Here is a 17,365-nt window from a genome sequence, read left to right as displayed (position 1 = left end):
AATGTAGCTCCCTTCCAGTCAGAAACGGAGGAAATTATAACGTGGAACAAAGAAATGGCTAAATGATTAAACACATACTTTGGTTCTGTCTTCACAAAGGAGGACACAAATAACCCCCCAGAAATGTTCAGGAACCAAGGGTCGAATGAGAGGGAGGAACTGAAGGAAATCAGTATTATTAAAAAATGGTACTGGGGAAATTAATGGGGTTAAAGGCTGACAAATCCCCAGGACCTGATATTCTACATCCCAGAGTACTAAAGCAAGTGGCCCTGGAAATAGTGGATGCATTGGTGGTCATCTTCCAAAATTCTATAGACTCTGGAGCAGTTCCTATAGATTGGAGGTTGGCAAATGTAACCCCACTATTTAATCAAGGAGGGAGAGAAAAAACAGGGAATTACAGACCAGTCAGCCTTACATCAGCAGTGGGGAAAATGCTAGGGTCTATTATAAAGGATGTGAAAGCATAAATGGGATTGAACAAAGTCAGCATGGGTTTACGAAAGGGAAATCATGCTTAACAAATCTATTGGAGTTTTTTGAGGATGTAACTAGTAGAATAGATAAGGGAGAACCAGTGGATGTGGTGTATTTGGATTTTCAGAAGGCTTTTGATAAGGTCCTACATAAAAGGTTAGTGTACGAAATTAAAGCACATGGGATTGGGAGTAATATACTGGCATGGATTGAGAATTGGTTGACAGACAGGAAACAGAGAGTAGGAATAAACGGGTCTTTTTCTGGGTGGCAGGCAGTGACTCGTGGGGTACCGCAGGGATCAGTGCTTGGGCCCCAGCTATTCACAATATATATTAATGATTTGGGTGAGGGAACTAAATGTAACATTTCCAAGTTTACAGACAAAGCAGGGGGGGAATATGAGCTGTGAGGAGGATGCAAAGAGGCTCCAATGTGATTTGGACAAGTTGGGTGAGTGAGCAAATGCATGGCAGATGCAGTATAATGTGGATAAATGTGAGGTTATCCACTTTGGTTGTAAAAACGGAAAGGCAGATTATTAGCTGAATGGTGATAGATTAGGAAAGGAGGAGGTGCAATGAGGCCTGGGTGTCCTTGTACACCATTCACTGAAAGCATGTATTCAGGTGCAGCAAACAGTTAGGAAGGCGAATGGTATGTTGGCCTTCATTGCAAGAGGATTTGAGTACAGGAGCAAGGATGTCTTACTGCAGTTATACTGGGCCATGGTGAGACCACATCTGGAGTATTGTGCGCAGTTTTGGTCTCCTTATCTGAGGAATGATATTCTTGCCATGGAGGAAGTGCAAAGAAGATTTACTAGGCTGATTCCTGGGATGGCAGGATTGACGTATGAGGAGAGATTGGGTTGACTAGGCCTATATTCACTAGAATTTAGAAGAATGAGACGGTATCTCATAGAAACCTATAAAATTCTAACAGGACTAGACAGGCTAGATGCAGGGAGGATGTTCCTGATGGCTGGGGAGTCCAGAACCAGCGGTCACAGTCTCAGGATACGGGGTATGCCATTTAGAACCGAGATTAGGAGAAATTTCCTTCACTCAGAGGTTGGTGAACATGTGGAATTCTGTACTGCAGAAAGCAGTGGAGGCCAAGTCATTAAATATATTCAAGAAGGAGATAGATATATTTCTTAATGCCAAAGGGATCAAGGGATATGAGGAGAAGGCGGGAACAGAGTACTGAATTAGACGATCAGCCATGATCTTTTTTGAATGGCGGAGCAGGCCAGAAAGGCCGAATGACCTACTCCTGCTCCTATTTTCTATGTTTCTATGCACTAGGACACCCAGATCCCTCTGCAGCTCAGAGCTCTGCTATCCCTCATCATTAGATAATATGCTAATCAGGAGGCCAAAATCCTGTCTTGACAAAGTGTCAATACGGCAACATATTTGTTGGGACATTTTACTACTGTATACAATCTGTGTTCACCAATAGCAAATCAATTTTTTCCTCCAAATTTCTTCCATCCCCACCTGGAGACATTGAATATTGATGGGATATGGTTCCAACAGTGACAGCAGCCATTCAGTGCCTCACCCAAGTGGATCTTCTTAATGTGAGTACATACATTGTGAATGTCAACAGACTATTCTTTTAACACAGTTGATACTTAACACATGATTTTTGCCAAGACACAGTGTTAAGGCCCGACCACAGACATACAATTGGTCATCATGCAAGATTGGGTTGAGATGTTAGGATTTTTCTGATGTTTGGTGCATCACTCACAATAATTTGTCAAATTGTATAGGCATTCAAAACATAGAAGTCATGTCTTAGTTGGTATATTTACTGCCTGGCGTGGATCAAGAAGGCAACAGATTTGATCACTGGTTTGTAAGGAGTTAATTGATCACAACCAGGATGGCAGAACAGGTGTCATGTTGGACTCTAGGGTTTGGAAAAGGAAAGATATGACAAAATTCCTGCCACTGATTGCTATTCATCGACCTGAAATGTTAACTCTGTTTCTCCACAGATGCCACCAGATCTGCTGAGTATTTACAGCATTTTCTGTTTTTATTTCAGATTTCCAGCATCTGCAGTATTTTGCTTTTGTAGATATAAGATAGTTGGAGTTAGGGGATTGGGCAGGAAGCCATTCCACCAGCTCCCTGGAACCTATTGCTACTTCTGGACTTTCCAGCTAGAAGTAACAGGCAAATTTGAAAATGTCTACTCATATTTGGCAGGATATATTCAAATTAGATGTTAATAATTGGAAGTTTTTCAGATGATATATTCCAATCATTGACACCTTAGCAATGTTGTGCATCAGAAATGCAAATTCTCCTTACTGTCTGTGGGATCTTGCTGTGCACAATTGGCTACCCCAATTGCTTACAGAACAATAGTGACTACACATCAAAAACTAACTAATTTTCTCAAAGAACATTTTGGAGGTCCTGAGGCCATAAAAGATATACATAATTGCAAGTCTTTTTTTCTTTCCTTCTTTCTTTGCCATATTTAATGTTATATTAGTGTGTCAGTTGTGGTTCAATGGGTAGCCCCCTTGCCTCTGAGTCAGAAGGTTGTGAATTCAAGTCCCACTCCACAACCTGAGCACAAAAATCTAAGCTGACACTCCAGTGCAGTGCTGATGGAGTACTTTTGGATGAAGCATTAAACAGAGGCCATTTCTGTCCTCTCAGGAGGACATCAAAGATTCCATGGCTCTATTTCAAAGAAGAGGAGGGGAGTTATCCCTAGTGTCCTGGCCAATGTTTTTCACTTGATTGACATCACTAAAACAGATTATCTGCTCATTATCACATTGTTGTTTCTGGGAGCTTGCTGTGTGCAAATTGGCTGCTGCGTTTCCTACATTACAACAGTGACTACAATTCCAAAGTTGTTCTTTGGCTGTAAAGTGATTTGGGACATCCTGAGGTTATGAAATGTGCTATATAAATCCAAGTCTTTTTTTCTTTTTTTTGTCTCTACATTTGCTGTGGCTCAATCAAAAACTGTAACTAACTGGGATATCAAAGCATAAAATCCTTGGAGAAACAGTCCTGCTTTTGAGAGCTCACTTGGCAAAGACAAAGGCACTTTACTTAAACAATGAATAGCAAAATCTATGAGCACACACAATTGTATGTTTATGGCCACTAGTGGTGTCTGAGCTAGGGTGGTCTTGTTTAGATTAAGTCAATCCTTAATACTCTGATGATATACATTGTTTGTAGCACTTTAGTGCATTCAGTGATTATTTTCCCAAATGCACATGTCTGTTAGTAATCAAGTGTGTTGGCCTGGTTGACTTACTGCTGCTCCACTTTATTTAGTCAAAAAAATCAAAGCCAATTTCCTAGAGTGCAGCTGAAGAAGCCATTTTGAGTACCGTCTCTTTCTGAAGTGCACCTCGCATGGAACCTCTGTGGATGTTCTTCCAATCTCCCATGATACCTTTGGTGAAAGATTTGTGGAAACATTGCAAAAACAGTGTAAGAAGCTACTTACATTGTTTATGCAGGATTTCCTCTGATCTACTGCCAAAGTTCTGGTAGGAGATTGACAGAACCCTTGTGGAAAGTCCACTCACCTGTTTTTAAGCAAAGAAATCCATGAGCTACATACAAAAATGTTCCTTCTTTATCCTCGTAACTTCTAATAAGGAGAGGACTATTGACAGTGCTGACACCTTGTATTCTGAGTTCTAGCTCGCTCTGTGTCCTGGTAACTCCCCAAGCTGCTTTCTCTTCTGGTTGTTCCCACTTAGTACTGTTTTTACTTCTGGGTAGTTGGATAGTTGTCATCAGTGATTCTTTAGAAGCCTCTGTAAATTACTGGACCTTGTGTGACTGGATATCCATTAAAGGGATGTTGTTTTCAGCAACTACTTGCATTTCCATAGAATTTATTATGAACAGAAAGCTGCAATAGACCCCTTTCCTAAGAAGAAAAATAGAGGCCAATGAGCAAAAATGCAAAATTAAAGTTGATAAGTAATTTTGAGAAGAGGCAATATGAAAAATTTAGGGAGGGAGATCTAGAGGGAAGGAGATGAATGGCTGAAGGAGCAGCCAGCAACAGCAGTGCAGAGGATTGAGGAGTAGCCCACTATTGGGCAAGAGAAGGATTTGACACAGCATTTTATTTGCATGCAGAGAGAAAAGATGATGAGTTTATGCAATGGTGCATTTGAAACCCAATTTACATGGTTTGGGGTGTGTTTGCAAACAAATAAATCCCCTTTTAAGGAAAAATATTTCAACATATTTTTTCAACAACTTTTTGTAGATAGCATGGTTATGAAAAGGTCTTTCATTCTAAACTTCCTTGCTGCATAAACAAAGATTCTCCTCATCTCTCCCCTCGTTCTTTTGCCAATTAGCTTTCTAGTGACTGTGAACAGACGAATATAATCCAGTATTACTCACAGTATTGCTCTCTTCTGATAGGCTGACTGCACAGAGGAGCATGGAAGATGAGGAGGAAATAGCTCGTGAGCGCCGCCGTCGAGCACGTGAAGAGAGACGCTATGACCAAGATGACAATGGGTCCTACACCAGCAGCACATCATCTACACCAGTATTTGAGAGCCTCAGAACAACCGAGGAAAACCAGTAGGTCCCTGAATATAAGCAGTTTAAAAATATTTCTGAGAATTGGACACACAGCAGTTACAGTGGGAGTTACAGATGAAGTAAGGCATGTGGACACAAATACCTCAAAAGATGTAACAATTTGTGATCTTGTAAGATGAGACCTTTCTATTTTATTAACGCTTGCTTTAATTTGTTCACTTTGTGGAAGTTGAAAGGTGTAATGATTTTGTGCGTCCTTGTTCCAAATTCCACTTTTACTGGCCCAGGTTGTACTTCTTGGACATGTCAGAGGAGACCTGCCTTTGGCTCCTCAACCTAAGGATGGAGGCTGCCACAGAGCTGTCAGTATATATCACAAGGATGACTCGGGGCTTGAGTGCTTTCAATTGCACTCCTGTGTTTAATTTGTAAACAGGAGAAAAAGGGCACTTAAGAAGAGATGGAAGTGAGAAGTTGAGAAGCTAAACTCAATAGCAAAAGTATTTATCAATTTCAGCACTGAGAGAATGGGGGAGATTTTGCAATTTAGTGTTCCTATCAAAGAGTTTCACATGATGCGTGATAAGGGTATGGTTATGTTACTGCATGAGTAATCCAGAGGCCTGGATCTCACCATAGCAGCTGGGGAGTTTAAATTCAATTAATTAAAAATATCTGGAATAAAAAGCTATATCAGTAATGGTGACCATGAAACTACTGAAATGTTGTAAAAACCCATCTAGTTCACTAATGCCCTTCAGGGAAGGAAATCTGTCGTCCTTACCCACTCTGGCCTATATGTGACTGCAGACCCACAGCAATGTGGTTGACTCTTAACTTCCTTCTGAAGTGCAAGCCACTCAGTTGTATTCAAGAAGGTGGCTCAACACCACCTTTCAAGGAAAATTAGGGATGGACAATTAATACTGGCCTTGCCAGCAACAACCACATCCCATGAATGAATAATAAAAAAAATAAGATGGGGTTACTTTTCATCAACAGAAAACCTTGGGGAGCAGCATCTGATATGTGCTCCCAGCATGCAGAGCTCTGCACTGGAAGCACTATAAGCACAATATCTAAAAATTTACTCCAATCAGCCATCATAATGGAACTCTCATCCCATTTACGCCATAAATAGAACTGACAAATATTTGCTAGCCATTTTAAGTTAAATGAGCCTGGCACACATTTTTAAAAAATCCCTCTGTTGTTTAATGTCAGAGCACAGAAAGAAGTTGAACAAGAGATCAGAGTAAAATAAAATAATTTTATTTACACCCAGCAAGAAGGAAGTAGGCTTAGGTCAGATGCCCGTTTTTAGTCGCCACCCTATTTAATGTTCCATTGGAGTTGGACGGTGTAAAATGGGTTTCCAATCCTTTACTGCTAGACAGTCCAGGTTTAAGTTACCCACCTTGTGGCTTTTCCTTTTCCCAGAATGGAATGTTTTCATGTTCGTCTGGTTGGACACAAAAAAGATTTTTTGATATGGAAGTAACCTATACAAGAAAGCTACAGATACAGCAAAAAGAGTAATGGGCACCAGATACCAATACAAATGGTGCAAGGCATTGTGGGAAAATGGCAAGAGATTTAAGCCAGCAGCATATTGTTGGATAGACCTGTACTGACCTATGCTTAAACATCCCTGGTTGGTGAAATCTGATCAAAGATAATAGTTTGGAAAACACATACCACAGCTATGCAACCAGAAGTGTTAAGTGGATAGTTTCCTCCAAAAAGAAAGAAAAAAGACTGACGGACTAACAGGCATACATTTATAAGCAAGGCTCTCCCAAAGTGTTTTACAACCAATGAAGTTCTTTTGAAGTGTAGATACTGCTGTAATGTAGGAAACACAGAAACCAATTTGCATACAGCAAAGACCGACAAACATCAAATAAATAATTAACCAGACCATCTGTTTTGCCTGGGATTTTTTTTACATCCACCTGAGAGGGCAGATGGGGGCTCAGCTTAACATCTCGTTCGACAAATGGCACCTCCCTCATCATTGCACTGAAGTGCCAGTCAAGATTATCTGTTTAAGTGTCTGGAATGGGACTTGAAACTACAAGCTTCTGGCTCGGAGGTGAGAGTGCCACAACTGGCACTATGAGTGAATATTTAGAGATACAGCACTGAAATAGGCCCTTCGGCCCACCGAGTCTGTGCCGACCATTAACCACCCATTTATACTAATCCGACACTAATCCCATATTCCTACCACATCCTCACCTGTCCCTATATTCTCCTACCTATACTAGGGGCAATTTATAATGGCCAATTTACCTATCAACCTGCAAGTCTTTGGCGGTGGGAGGAAACCGGAGCACCCGGAGGAAACCCACGCAGACACAGGGAGAACTTGCAAACTCCACACAGGCAGTACCCGGAATTGAACCCGGGTCGCTGGAGTTGTGAGGCTGTGGTGCTAACCACTGCGCCACTGTGCGAATATAAAACGGGTTTCACTCTCATTAGTGACTGAAGGAAAAAATATGCAAAGGAGATGAAGAATGTTATTAAAAATTTAAGTAATAGTTTTCCATTTTGAGCAGGCAATATCTGTACAAAGATCTACCTGGTCAGATCTAGCATTGGTTAGATGCACACTGAAGCTTCCAATTCTCTATCCCTTCAGCCTACCTCAGATGAACACCACTTGATGCACAAATATGTTTTTTTTTCCTACTTTTCCACATTTATTATCCTTGTGATCTCGGACTCAGATTGCTATTTGTGCTCTCCATTGTGCTCAATTTTATATTATTAACCTGTACCCACTAAGAGGTATATAAGATTGTAAACAATATAGAAAAGATAAATCTGGAATACCACTTGAAATTGAGCCATGACAGTAGGACTGGGAGATAAATTTTGCCTTCACTGCTTGGTCTGTTATCTGGTGGAGTGGATTGCCATTCTGAACAGGTTCTACAAAGGGAAAAGCAAAAAGCAAAAGGTAAAATATTTCTGATCAGCTGTCTCTGCCAGATCCCTCCCTTCCACTAGACCACCTGGCCAAACGTCCTTTGAGGTTCCCCACTGCCCTAGCCCTGAACTTGCATCTTTCTCTAGTTTCTCTTCTATCTCACCTCATGCGCTCTCTGACTTCATCTTGTCCATGAACCCACCTCCTAAGCCCTCGATTCTATTCCCACTAAACTGCTGATCACCCAACTTCCCCTCCTGATCCACATGTTAGCCGATATTGTAAACAGTTCTCTCCCCTTTTAAATCTGCAGTCTTCACCCCCTCCACAAAAACCAACCCTTGCTCCCACCATCCTTGCAAACTACCATCCCATCTCCAACCTCCCATTCCTCTCCAAAGTCCTTGAACTTTCCAAATCTGTTCCCATCTTTCCCAGAACTGCATGCTAGAATTCCTCCAATCAGATTTCCGCCCCTGCCACAGCACTGAAACAGCTCTTATCAAAGTCATAAATGACATCCTATGTGACTGTGACAAAGGCAAGCTATCCTTTCTTGTCCTTCTAGATCTGTCTGCAGCCTTTGATACGGTTGACCACACCAACCCCCTCCAATGCCTCTCCACTGCTGTCCAGCTGGGTGGGACTACTTTCACCTGGTTCCATTCTGATCTATCTAATCGTGGCCAGAGAATCACCTACAGTGGCTTCTCTTCCTGCTCCTGTACCATTACCTCTGGTGTCTCCCAAGGATCTATCCTTGGGGCCTCCTATTTTTCATCTACATGCTGCCCCTCGGCGACATCATCCAAAAGCACAGCAATGTACGCTGCCAGCTCTACTTCACCAGCACTTCTCTGAACTCCTCCAACATTACCAAATTATCAGACTGTTTAACAGACATCCAGTATTGGATGAGCAGACATTTTCTCCAATGAAATATTGGGAAGACTGAAGCCATTTTTTTGGTCCACACTCCAAACTCCATTCTCTAGCTAGCAACTTCATTCTTCTCCCACACAACAGTCTGAGATTAAACCAGTCTGTTCACAACCTTGGTGTCACATTTGACCCCAAGATGAGCTTCCAACCTCATAGTCGTGCCATCACTAAGACCCCTTTTTCCTACCTCCATACCAATGCCCAACCTCACCCCTGTCTCAGCTCATCTGTTGCTGAAACACTCATTCATACTTGCGTTACCTCTAGACTTGACTATGCCAATGCACGCCTGGCTAGTCTCCTACATTCTACTCTCCGTAAACTTGAGGTCATCCAAAACTCTAATTCTACACTCTTGTGCATCCTTGATTTTAATTGCTCCACCATTGGTGGCTGCACCTTCAGTTGCCTAGGCGCCAAGCTCCGGATTGCTCTCCCTATACCTGTCCACGTCTCCACCTTGCTTTCCTCCTTTCAAACACTCCTTAAAACCTACCTCTTTGACCAAGCTTTTAGTCATTTGACCTAATATCTCCTATTTTGGTTTAAAACACTCATGTAGAGCGCCTAGGGACATTTTATTACGTTAAAGGGGCTATTTAAATATAAGTTGTTTTGTAAAATATTTCTAACCTGCGTATTCAATTCAGTTAATGTTTCAGATATTAGGGTGGCACAGTGGTTAGCACTGCAGCCTCACAGCTCCAGGGACCCAGGTTCAATTCTGGGTACTGTCTGTTCGGAGTTTGCAAGTTCTCCCTGTGACCGCATGGGTTTTCGTCGGGTGCTCCGGTTTCCTCCCACAGCCAAAGACTTGCAGGTGATAGGTAAATTGGCCATTGTAAATTGCCCCTAGTATAGGTAGGTGGTAGGGAATATGGGATTACTGTAGGGTTAGTATAAATGGGTGGTTGTTAGTTGGCACAGACTTGGTGGGCCAAAGGGCCTGTTTCAGTGCTGTATCTCTAAATAAAATATAAAATATAATTCAGGTCATTACAACATGAATTGCCCCTGAAAGTAGCAAGTCACATTTGAATCATTCTTTTATCTTCATTTCTGACTGAAGGGTTGACACTGAGTGCAAGATAAGGATGCACGCTTTCCAGATAAAGGCAGAAGGAACAAGATCCTTGCAAGTTATGGTTAGGGGCAGAACTGCCCCTTTGGCATGTTTCAGTCCAAATATGCTGGACTTTAAAAAAAAAATTGGAAACATAATTAATTGAAATTTTTTTTCCTAACAGCCCACTAGTTGACAACAATGTAGAACTACAAAGGGCAAGTACTTTTATGCTGGTTAATAGTTTGTCTAGGATGATCATAGAACTCAGCAACATTTCACCAAGTCCAAAGCCATACAGGGGAATGGAATAAAGAGCAAGAGGTGGAATCCTGTTCTACCATTTGCTTTGTGGCAGATGGTTTTCCCTGTAATTTCCAGCAGTCAGCTCGGAGTGACCTGCCTTGGGTTACAGTGGAAACACACAGGTCTTCAGGTCTCACTCTTGCTCTCAGCACCATCTTTTTTGGCTTGAGGAGGGCCCCCTGTATGTTCAGCTTTCCTTTCTCGTCCAGGGCTGCTCGGACTCCTATCACCCTCCCACCTTTTATCCTTTTTGGGGTTGTGGGAGTAACTAGGGAAGAGTTTCCCTTGAGGCAAGGACTTATGTACGAGAGAAAATTCATCAGCCAGAACTGTGGCCTGCCTGGCTCTGTGAACCTTTTGTTCCTCTGCATGGGTTTTAATAGAAAGGGGAAGTGAGTTTTTAAATTCCACGAGGAAAATCACCTCTCTGAGGTCGGCTGTACCTTAAGTACCCTTATCCATTGGTCAAAAACAAGCTGCTTAACTCTTTCAACTCGAGGTAAGTTTGGAGAATTAGGAATTTCTAGCGGTACGCTTCCGGTACTAGTTCATATGACCCGAGGATAGCGTTTTTAGTAAACTCATAATTCAATGAACTTTCATCCGGCAACAGTGAATTAACCTCATGGGCTTTTCCTGTTAGCTTGTTTTGTAACAACAAGGTCCAGCTCTCGGCCAGCTATTTCAACCATCTTGCAAGCTGTTCAAAAGAGACAAAAAGTGCTTGCACATCACCCTCATTGAACTTCGAAATCAATGGGGGAGAACTTTAAGAGCTCAGAACATGGCCCTGGGCTAGGGGTGGCTTCCTCACTAGCCATGCTTTCACTGGGGGTACAGTGTCGCCTCCCCTAGTTAATTCAAGCGGCCTTAGCTCTCTTTCCTGCTTCTCCTTCTGGAAGGTTCTCTCTTTTTCCCTTTCTTCCCTCTTTTTCCATCCCTTTTTCCTTGTCTTCCAATACGGGTTTCCTCTGTTCTCATTGTATTTTAGCTAACATTACCCTGTTTGTTTCTGACCCCAACCCTTTTTCTGAATTTTCAGATTCAAGTGAAAAATGGTTGGCCACAAGTCTTAGGATTTTGGATTTCTTAGCTTTTGCATGGAAAGCAATCCCAAACTATCCAGCTACATTCCTCAACTGTTCAATAGATAGGGCCTTTAACTTATCTCAAGTTACTTCACCCTGACTTGGGAAGGTACTGGCCTTGGATGTGGATATGTTAGTATGCTCCTATTTTCTATGTTTCTATTCTAGCAGCAAAAACCACAAGAAAACCTGTATTGAAGTTTAAAAAAAAATTTGATAAGGATCAATTTGGTTTCCCACTTCCAATTTTTTGTTTGTCATTAGGTTACGATCCCAGAGTATAGCCCCCAAATTTCCGTTATGGCCAGGTGCAGAAGGGGTCACCCTTCCTTTCGTTTGACTGCAACTGGGTTTATTCCTTTTTTTAAAAAGTGGTTGTGCTTACCACCTCAGTGAGTGTTTGACCGTGTTCCTCAACCCTGATTGCAAAAGAAACAATCAGATATGTTTTCTTGAGTTTAAACAAGAAAAAGGTAAGTTTATTACACTTAACACTCTACCCGGGTTTAAAAATACACGACACATTCACACGAGAGTCACACACGCACAAATAGATTACAGAGGGAAACAGATTTGGGGGGTTGGATTCAAGTCCAGAATAGAGTCATAGAGAGATACGGCACTGAAACAGGTCCTTCAGCCCACAGAGTCAGTGCCGACCAACAACCACCCATTTATACTAATCCTACATTAATCCCATATTCCCTACCACATCCCCACCAACTACCAACACTAGGAGCAATTTACAATGGCCAATTTACCTATCAACCTGCAAGTCTTTTGGCTGTGGGAGGAAACCGGAGCACCCAGCGGAAACCCACACAGTCACAGGGAGAACTTGCAAACTCCGCACAGGCAGTACCCAGAACCGAATCTGGGTCGCTGGAGCTGTGAGGCTGCAGTGCTAACCACTGCGCCACTGTGCTGCCCGGGAACTTAAATGCAGTCTGTAAGTCTAGTCGTCCTCGGCTGAAGCTGTAGTCCTCGTTCGTCCAAGTGCACTGTGATTGGCTTGCTTTGCTCAGGGCTCCTGAAAGCAGAATTTGTTGTTGATTCTCCTCCCCTGGTTGCTGGCTGTAGCAGTCTGTAGGCTTGCAGGAAGTCCCCTAGTCGCTGCCAGTTCTTTTCTTGATATTTTCTGGGGAGACACACACACACACGCACGCACGCACACACACACACACACACGGAGCAGCCGCTGTCTTCAGTACTCTCAGTTACTGCCTATCACATGGTTCTATCAATTCCCTTTGTTTCCAATGAGGCTTTTTCTGGACTCTTCTAATGAAATGTAAGGATCTACATGCCCAAGGAGGGGGTTGGCTCTTTCAAAGTCAATGGTTGGGAATGGCTGTGCTAATAAAGCCATTCTAGGTAATTCAATTACTTCGAGCAAGCTATTGTCCTAGCTGAGCTTCTGTTAGATTTTTTGTCTCCAGTCCAATCTCCTGGTATTTCAAATGTAAATTGCAGTGGCCATCTTGGCTGCTAGTTTTTGTTAAAAGTTAACTTGTAGAATTTTTCCATTAAAAGTCTAATGTAAGTTTCCAACCAATGAAATTAATATGTCCCATTTGATTTGTCATATGGGATTTTCCTGACAAAAGATATACTTGCATTGGAGGCAGCACAGCAAATATTCACTAGTTTAGCTCCTGGGGTGAGAGGGTTGTCCTATGATGAGAGGCTGAGTAAATTGGGTCTATACTCTCTGGAGTTTAGAAGAATGAGAGGTGAACTCATTGAAACATTCAAGATTATGAAGGGGCTTGATGGGGTAAATAATGAGATGTTGGTTCCCCGGCTGGGGAATCTAGAGCAAGGGAGCACAGTTTCAGGATAAGGGGCCAATCATTTAGGACTGAGATGAGAAGAAATTTCTTCACTCAAAGGATTTTGAATCTTTACAATTCTCTACCCCAGAGTGTTGTGAATGTGCCATCATTAAATACATTTAAGGCTGAGATAGACAGATTTTTGATCTCTCAGGGTATTCAATGCATCCATTTAAAAAAGATGGTCCCTCAGTGTACTGCAATAGCCTACATGAACAGAATTGGTTTCAAATCCACCAATGTGAAGGTAATCAACAATGCTGTATCAATGTAGGTTAATGCATTTTTTTCAGGCACCAGTCACTACGCTTTAATTTTAAGACAATTATTTGTGTCGGGTTTATTTGGAGGCAAAGGCAAACCCAAGGATGGATCCTCGAGTCCAAGACTATCCTCTTCAACCATAGTTAATGCTTTTGCACAAGTCACAGATGGAAGCATAATACAGATGCAATGATGTCTGTGCAACAACCAGGATCATTATAGAGCATATCACGGGCAACTTGAAGCATCAATGAATTTGTCGATAGATCATAGGGCACCTCATTATACAGTCCACCAAGTCTATTATTGTCTGCTGCATGCTCCACAATATTGCAGCACAAAAAAAAAACTTAACCATGGAGGAGGAAGTTAACTCACAGTCAAGGCTGAAGCAGAACACATACTCTGACCAGAAGGATACCATTACAGAAAATGCAATGCAACTGGGAAGAGTGGCACATCAGGCACATTTACCTTAGTAAAAAGCACCAAACTATAGATACTGGAAATCTCAAAATAAAAACAGAAAAGACTGAAAATACTCATCAGGACAAGCAGTACCTGTGAAAAAAATAGAAGTCAACATTTCTAGTCTCAGCAGCTTTGAAGTTGCATGACTTGCTTAGCATTTCCATCTTTTTCTGTTTTTACATTCAACTTGGTGCAAGTGCTGCTCCTTTAAGGAACCCTGTTCGCATGTGGCCATCCAGGCTGTGCTGCAAGTAACTTCCACAACACTGTCCTCTGTTTGTAGTTCCTCCATTACTATCGACGCCTATGCTTTGCTGTGCTGCTACTTCCTTCTACGCAGTCAAAAGGAAACTCTAAAAGTTCAGCTGCAGTGTACCATTTTATTCACCTATTTTGTGTCATATGTCATTGTTGTTAGTGTCTTTTCCCATGATGCTTTACCTTATTACAAATGTTAGGGCAGCAGATGCATGGAAACACCACCACCTGCAAGTTCCCCTCCAAGCCACACACCATCCTGACTTGGAACTATATCGTCATTCCTTCACTGCTGCTGGGTCAAAATCCTGGAACTCCCTTCCTTACAGCACTGTGAGTGTACCTCCACCCCAAGGACTACAGCAGTTTAAGAAGGTAGCTCACCACCACCTTCTCAAGAGCAATTAAGGATGGGCAATAACTGCTGGCCTAACCAGCAGTGCCCACATCCCATGAATAAAGAAAAATAACTTCTAACCTCTAACCTGTAACTTCCTCTAAGTGATTCCCAGTTGAAGGGGTAAGCGCAGTGGCTGACTATATGGTTCAGTGGAAGGGCTTGAGATTCAGGTGTCCTGCACTCAGTAAAGTGAACATGTATAGGTTTTGAATCAATACAGGGCAAGGATGACTTTGACACTCCTGCTGTTGAATGGTATTGAATACAAACACACACAGTCCAGGCTTCCACGTGAAAAATGTGAGGTAAAGAAAGAAAGAAGCCACTTATTTATATAGTGCCTGAACAATTGTTTGGAATCCACTAAAGACAATGAATTCATGGAATGTGAGCAGTGCTGGCAAGGCCAGCATTTATTGCCCATCCCTAATTGCCCTTGAGAGGGTGATGGTGAGCTGCCTTCTTGAACCGCTGCAGTCGGTATAGTGTGTGTACACCCACAGTGTTATTAGGGAGCGCGTTCCAGGATTTTGATCCAGCAATGATGATGGAATGGCAATGTATTTCCAAGTCAGGGTGGTGTCTGATTTGGAAGAGATGTAGTCAAACATGACAGCCAACTTGCATACAGCAAGGTGAACGTAAGCAGCCGATGAATAAATAACCAGATATCTGTTATAAGGAGAAATGGTAGCCAGAACTAGATTGCAATATTCTTCTTTAAATAATGTCATGGCATCATTTATATCCACCTTAGGAGGCGCAGTTTAACATCTCATTTAACATTGCACCTCAAACTTTGTAGCATCCCTTCCATACTGCAGAAAAGTGTCTGCCTCGATTATCGGCTCAAATTTGTATTGGGGATTTATCCACAATCTCTCTAACCCAGAAGTGAGACTGTTAAGAAGTCAGTCAAGCTGACACACATCACATTGTACCTTAAGAACAGTCAGCACCTTCAAACAAGAATTAGAGTTTCTTTTAAAAATTCCAATAAATCATCAGTTATGTGACTGGTTTTCAATGCCCTGTTTTGAGTTCTGCCAATATTTAATGTTAGATATTTGTTCCTGAAATACATGACTGAATTCTACTAGCCCTCGTGTTGGGAACAGAGGCGGGGGTGCCAGTAGAATCGCGGGGTGCCACATCGGGACGCTCCCTGTCGCTTTCTCAGCAGTGGGCTGCGAAGCGGATCAGCTGCCCTCTCCACAGAGGTGGGCAGCAAATTTGCATAATGGCCCTTTTAAGCCCCATTTTAAGGGTGTCACCATTTTGCTGACAGCAGAGCGACCCAGCGCCGCATGGGGAGGCTGACAGCTTCATGGAGGCGGCCTCCCTATGGCAGCCCAGGGGGCCTGTCGGAGCCAGAGGCACCCTGGCCGAAAGAGGGGGACATAGGCATGGAAGGCAGCCCCTGTGGCTCCACCAATCCCCCAGGAGGGGTTTCTCTTCCGTCTGTCTGGCCTAGTGCCTTCGGTCTCCTAATTTTAAATTTTACTTCACTGCCTTCGGGAACCTCCATTTTGAGGTGCCCAAGGTTTCCGACCTGCCTCTGCAGCATCCACCCCTCCCGGTAGGGCGGCTGGGGCTTCAGAGCTGCAGAGCTGCCAGCCCTCTGACTGTGCCAGCAGCATCAGGAGCCCACCCGCCACCCTTAATTGGACTGCAGGCCTGCAGGCAACCAATTAGGAGCCCCCCTGCAGTAAAATCGCCAAGCCGGTCCCACTGCCAGCAAGTGTGGGCTCGGGACCCACTTTTCTGTCTGATGTCAGGATCCCGTAGCCCGCAGTAAAATTCAGCCAGTAGTTCCTTTCTGAATTTTCCTCACCATGTGGAGAATAAGGAATCATTAATTCTCTGGACAATGGTGCTGGTTGAGTGGCGAGAACAGCAGAAGGATGGCCTGACTTGACAGCAAACCGCGAAGTACCAGAAGTTTAGGGCACAGTCGTACATGTTGCTGAGCTATTGTCACACCTGGCGCTAGTTTAAGCCCCGGTGGTTGAGAATGTGCAAGAGAAAGACAGTTTCCAAATTTCTCTTCATTTTTCAAAGATTATTTATCTGAATTTTGTCCTCTGCTGAAGGTGCTCACACCTTGCTGGTTATCCAAAGACATTGGTGCCTCCACCCTTCTTTTTTTCTTCTTTGGCCTCCTTATCTCGAGAGACAATGGGTAAGCGCCTGGAGGTGATCAGTGGTGTTTGGAGCAGCGCCTGGAGTGGCTATAAAGGCCAATTCTAGAGTGACAGACTCTTCCACAGGTGCTGCAGAAAAATTTGTTTGTCGGGGCTGTTACACAGTTGGCTCTCCCCTTGCAACTCTGTCTTTTTTCCTGCCAACTGCTAAGTCTCTTCGACTCACCACACTTTAGCCCCACCTTTATGGCTGCCCGCCAGCTCTGGCGAACGCTGGCAACTGACTCCCACGACTTGTGGTCAATGTCACAGGACTTCATGTCGCGTTTGCAGACGTCTTTAAAGCGGAGACATGGACGGCCGGTGGGTCTGATACCAGTGGCGAGCTCGCTGTACAATGTGTCTTTGGGGATCCTGCCATCTTCCATGCGGCTCACATGGCCAAGCCATCTCAAGCGCCGCTGACTCAGTAGTGTGTATAAGCTGGGGATGTTGGCCACCTCGAGGACTTCTGTGTTGGAGATACGGTCCTGCCACCTGATGCCAAGTATTCTCCGGAAGCAGCGAAGATGGAATGAATTGAGACGTCGCTCTTGGCTGACATACATTGT

The 17,365-nt window shown here is 43.2% G+C and overlaps 1 protein-coding gene across 5 annotated transcripts in view; it reads left to right on the top strand.

Annotated features, from left to right (window-relative positions):
* The window catches only part of lsp1a (lymphocyte specific protein 1 a), a 389,495-nt gene that overhangs the window by 215,116 nt on the left and 157,014 nt on the right, over positions 1-17,365 (top strand). For 3 of the 5 annotated variants that reach the window (XM_068046220.1, XM_068046217.1, XM_068046218.1), the window contains exon 2: positions 4,920-5,084. The exons of 1 other annotated variant lie outside the window; for it this stretch is intronic. In XM_068046220.1, the coding sequence (XP_067902321.1) occupies positions 4,920-5,084 (165 nt within the window). Of the gene's footprint in view, positions 1-2,051; positions 2,069-4,919; positions 5,085-17,365 lie in introns of those variants that run through there. One more of the 5 variants, XM_068046221.1, reaches the window with a different exon arrangement.

This window comes from Heterodontus francisci, chromosome 14 (assembly GCF_036365525.1).
Source record: "Heterodontus francisci isolate sHetFra1 chromosome 14, sHetFra1.hap1, whole genome shotgun sequence".
NCBI classification, from domain to species: Eukaryota; Metazoa; Chordata; class Chondrichthyes; order Heterodontiformes; family Heterodontidae; genus Heterodontus; species Heterodontus francisci.
Note: the sequence above shows the minus strand (reverse complement) of the source record. Positions and strands in the feature narration are given on the sequence as shown.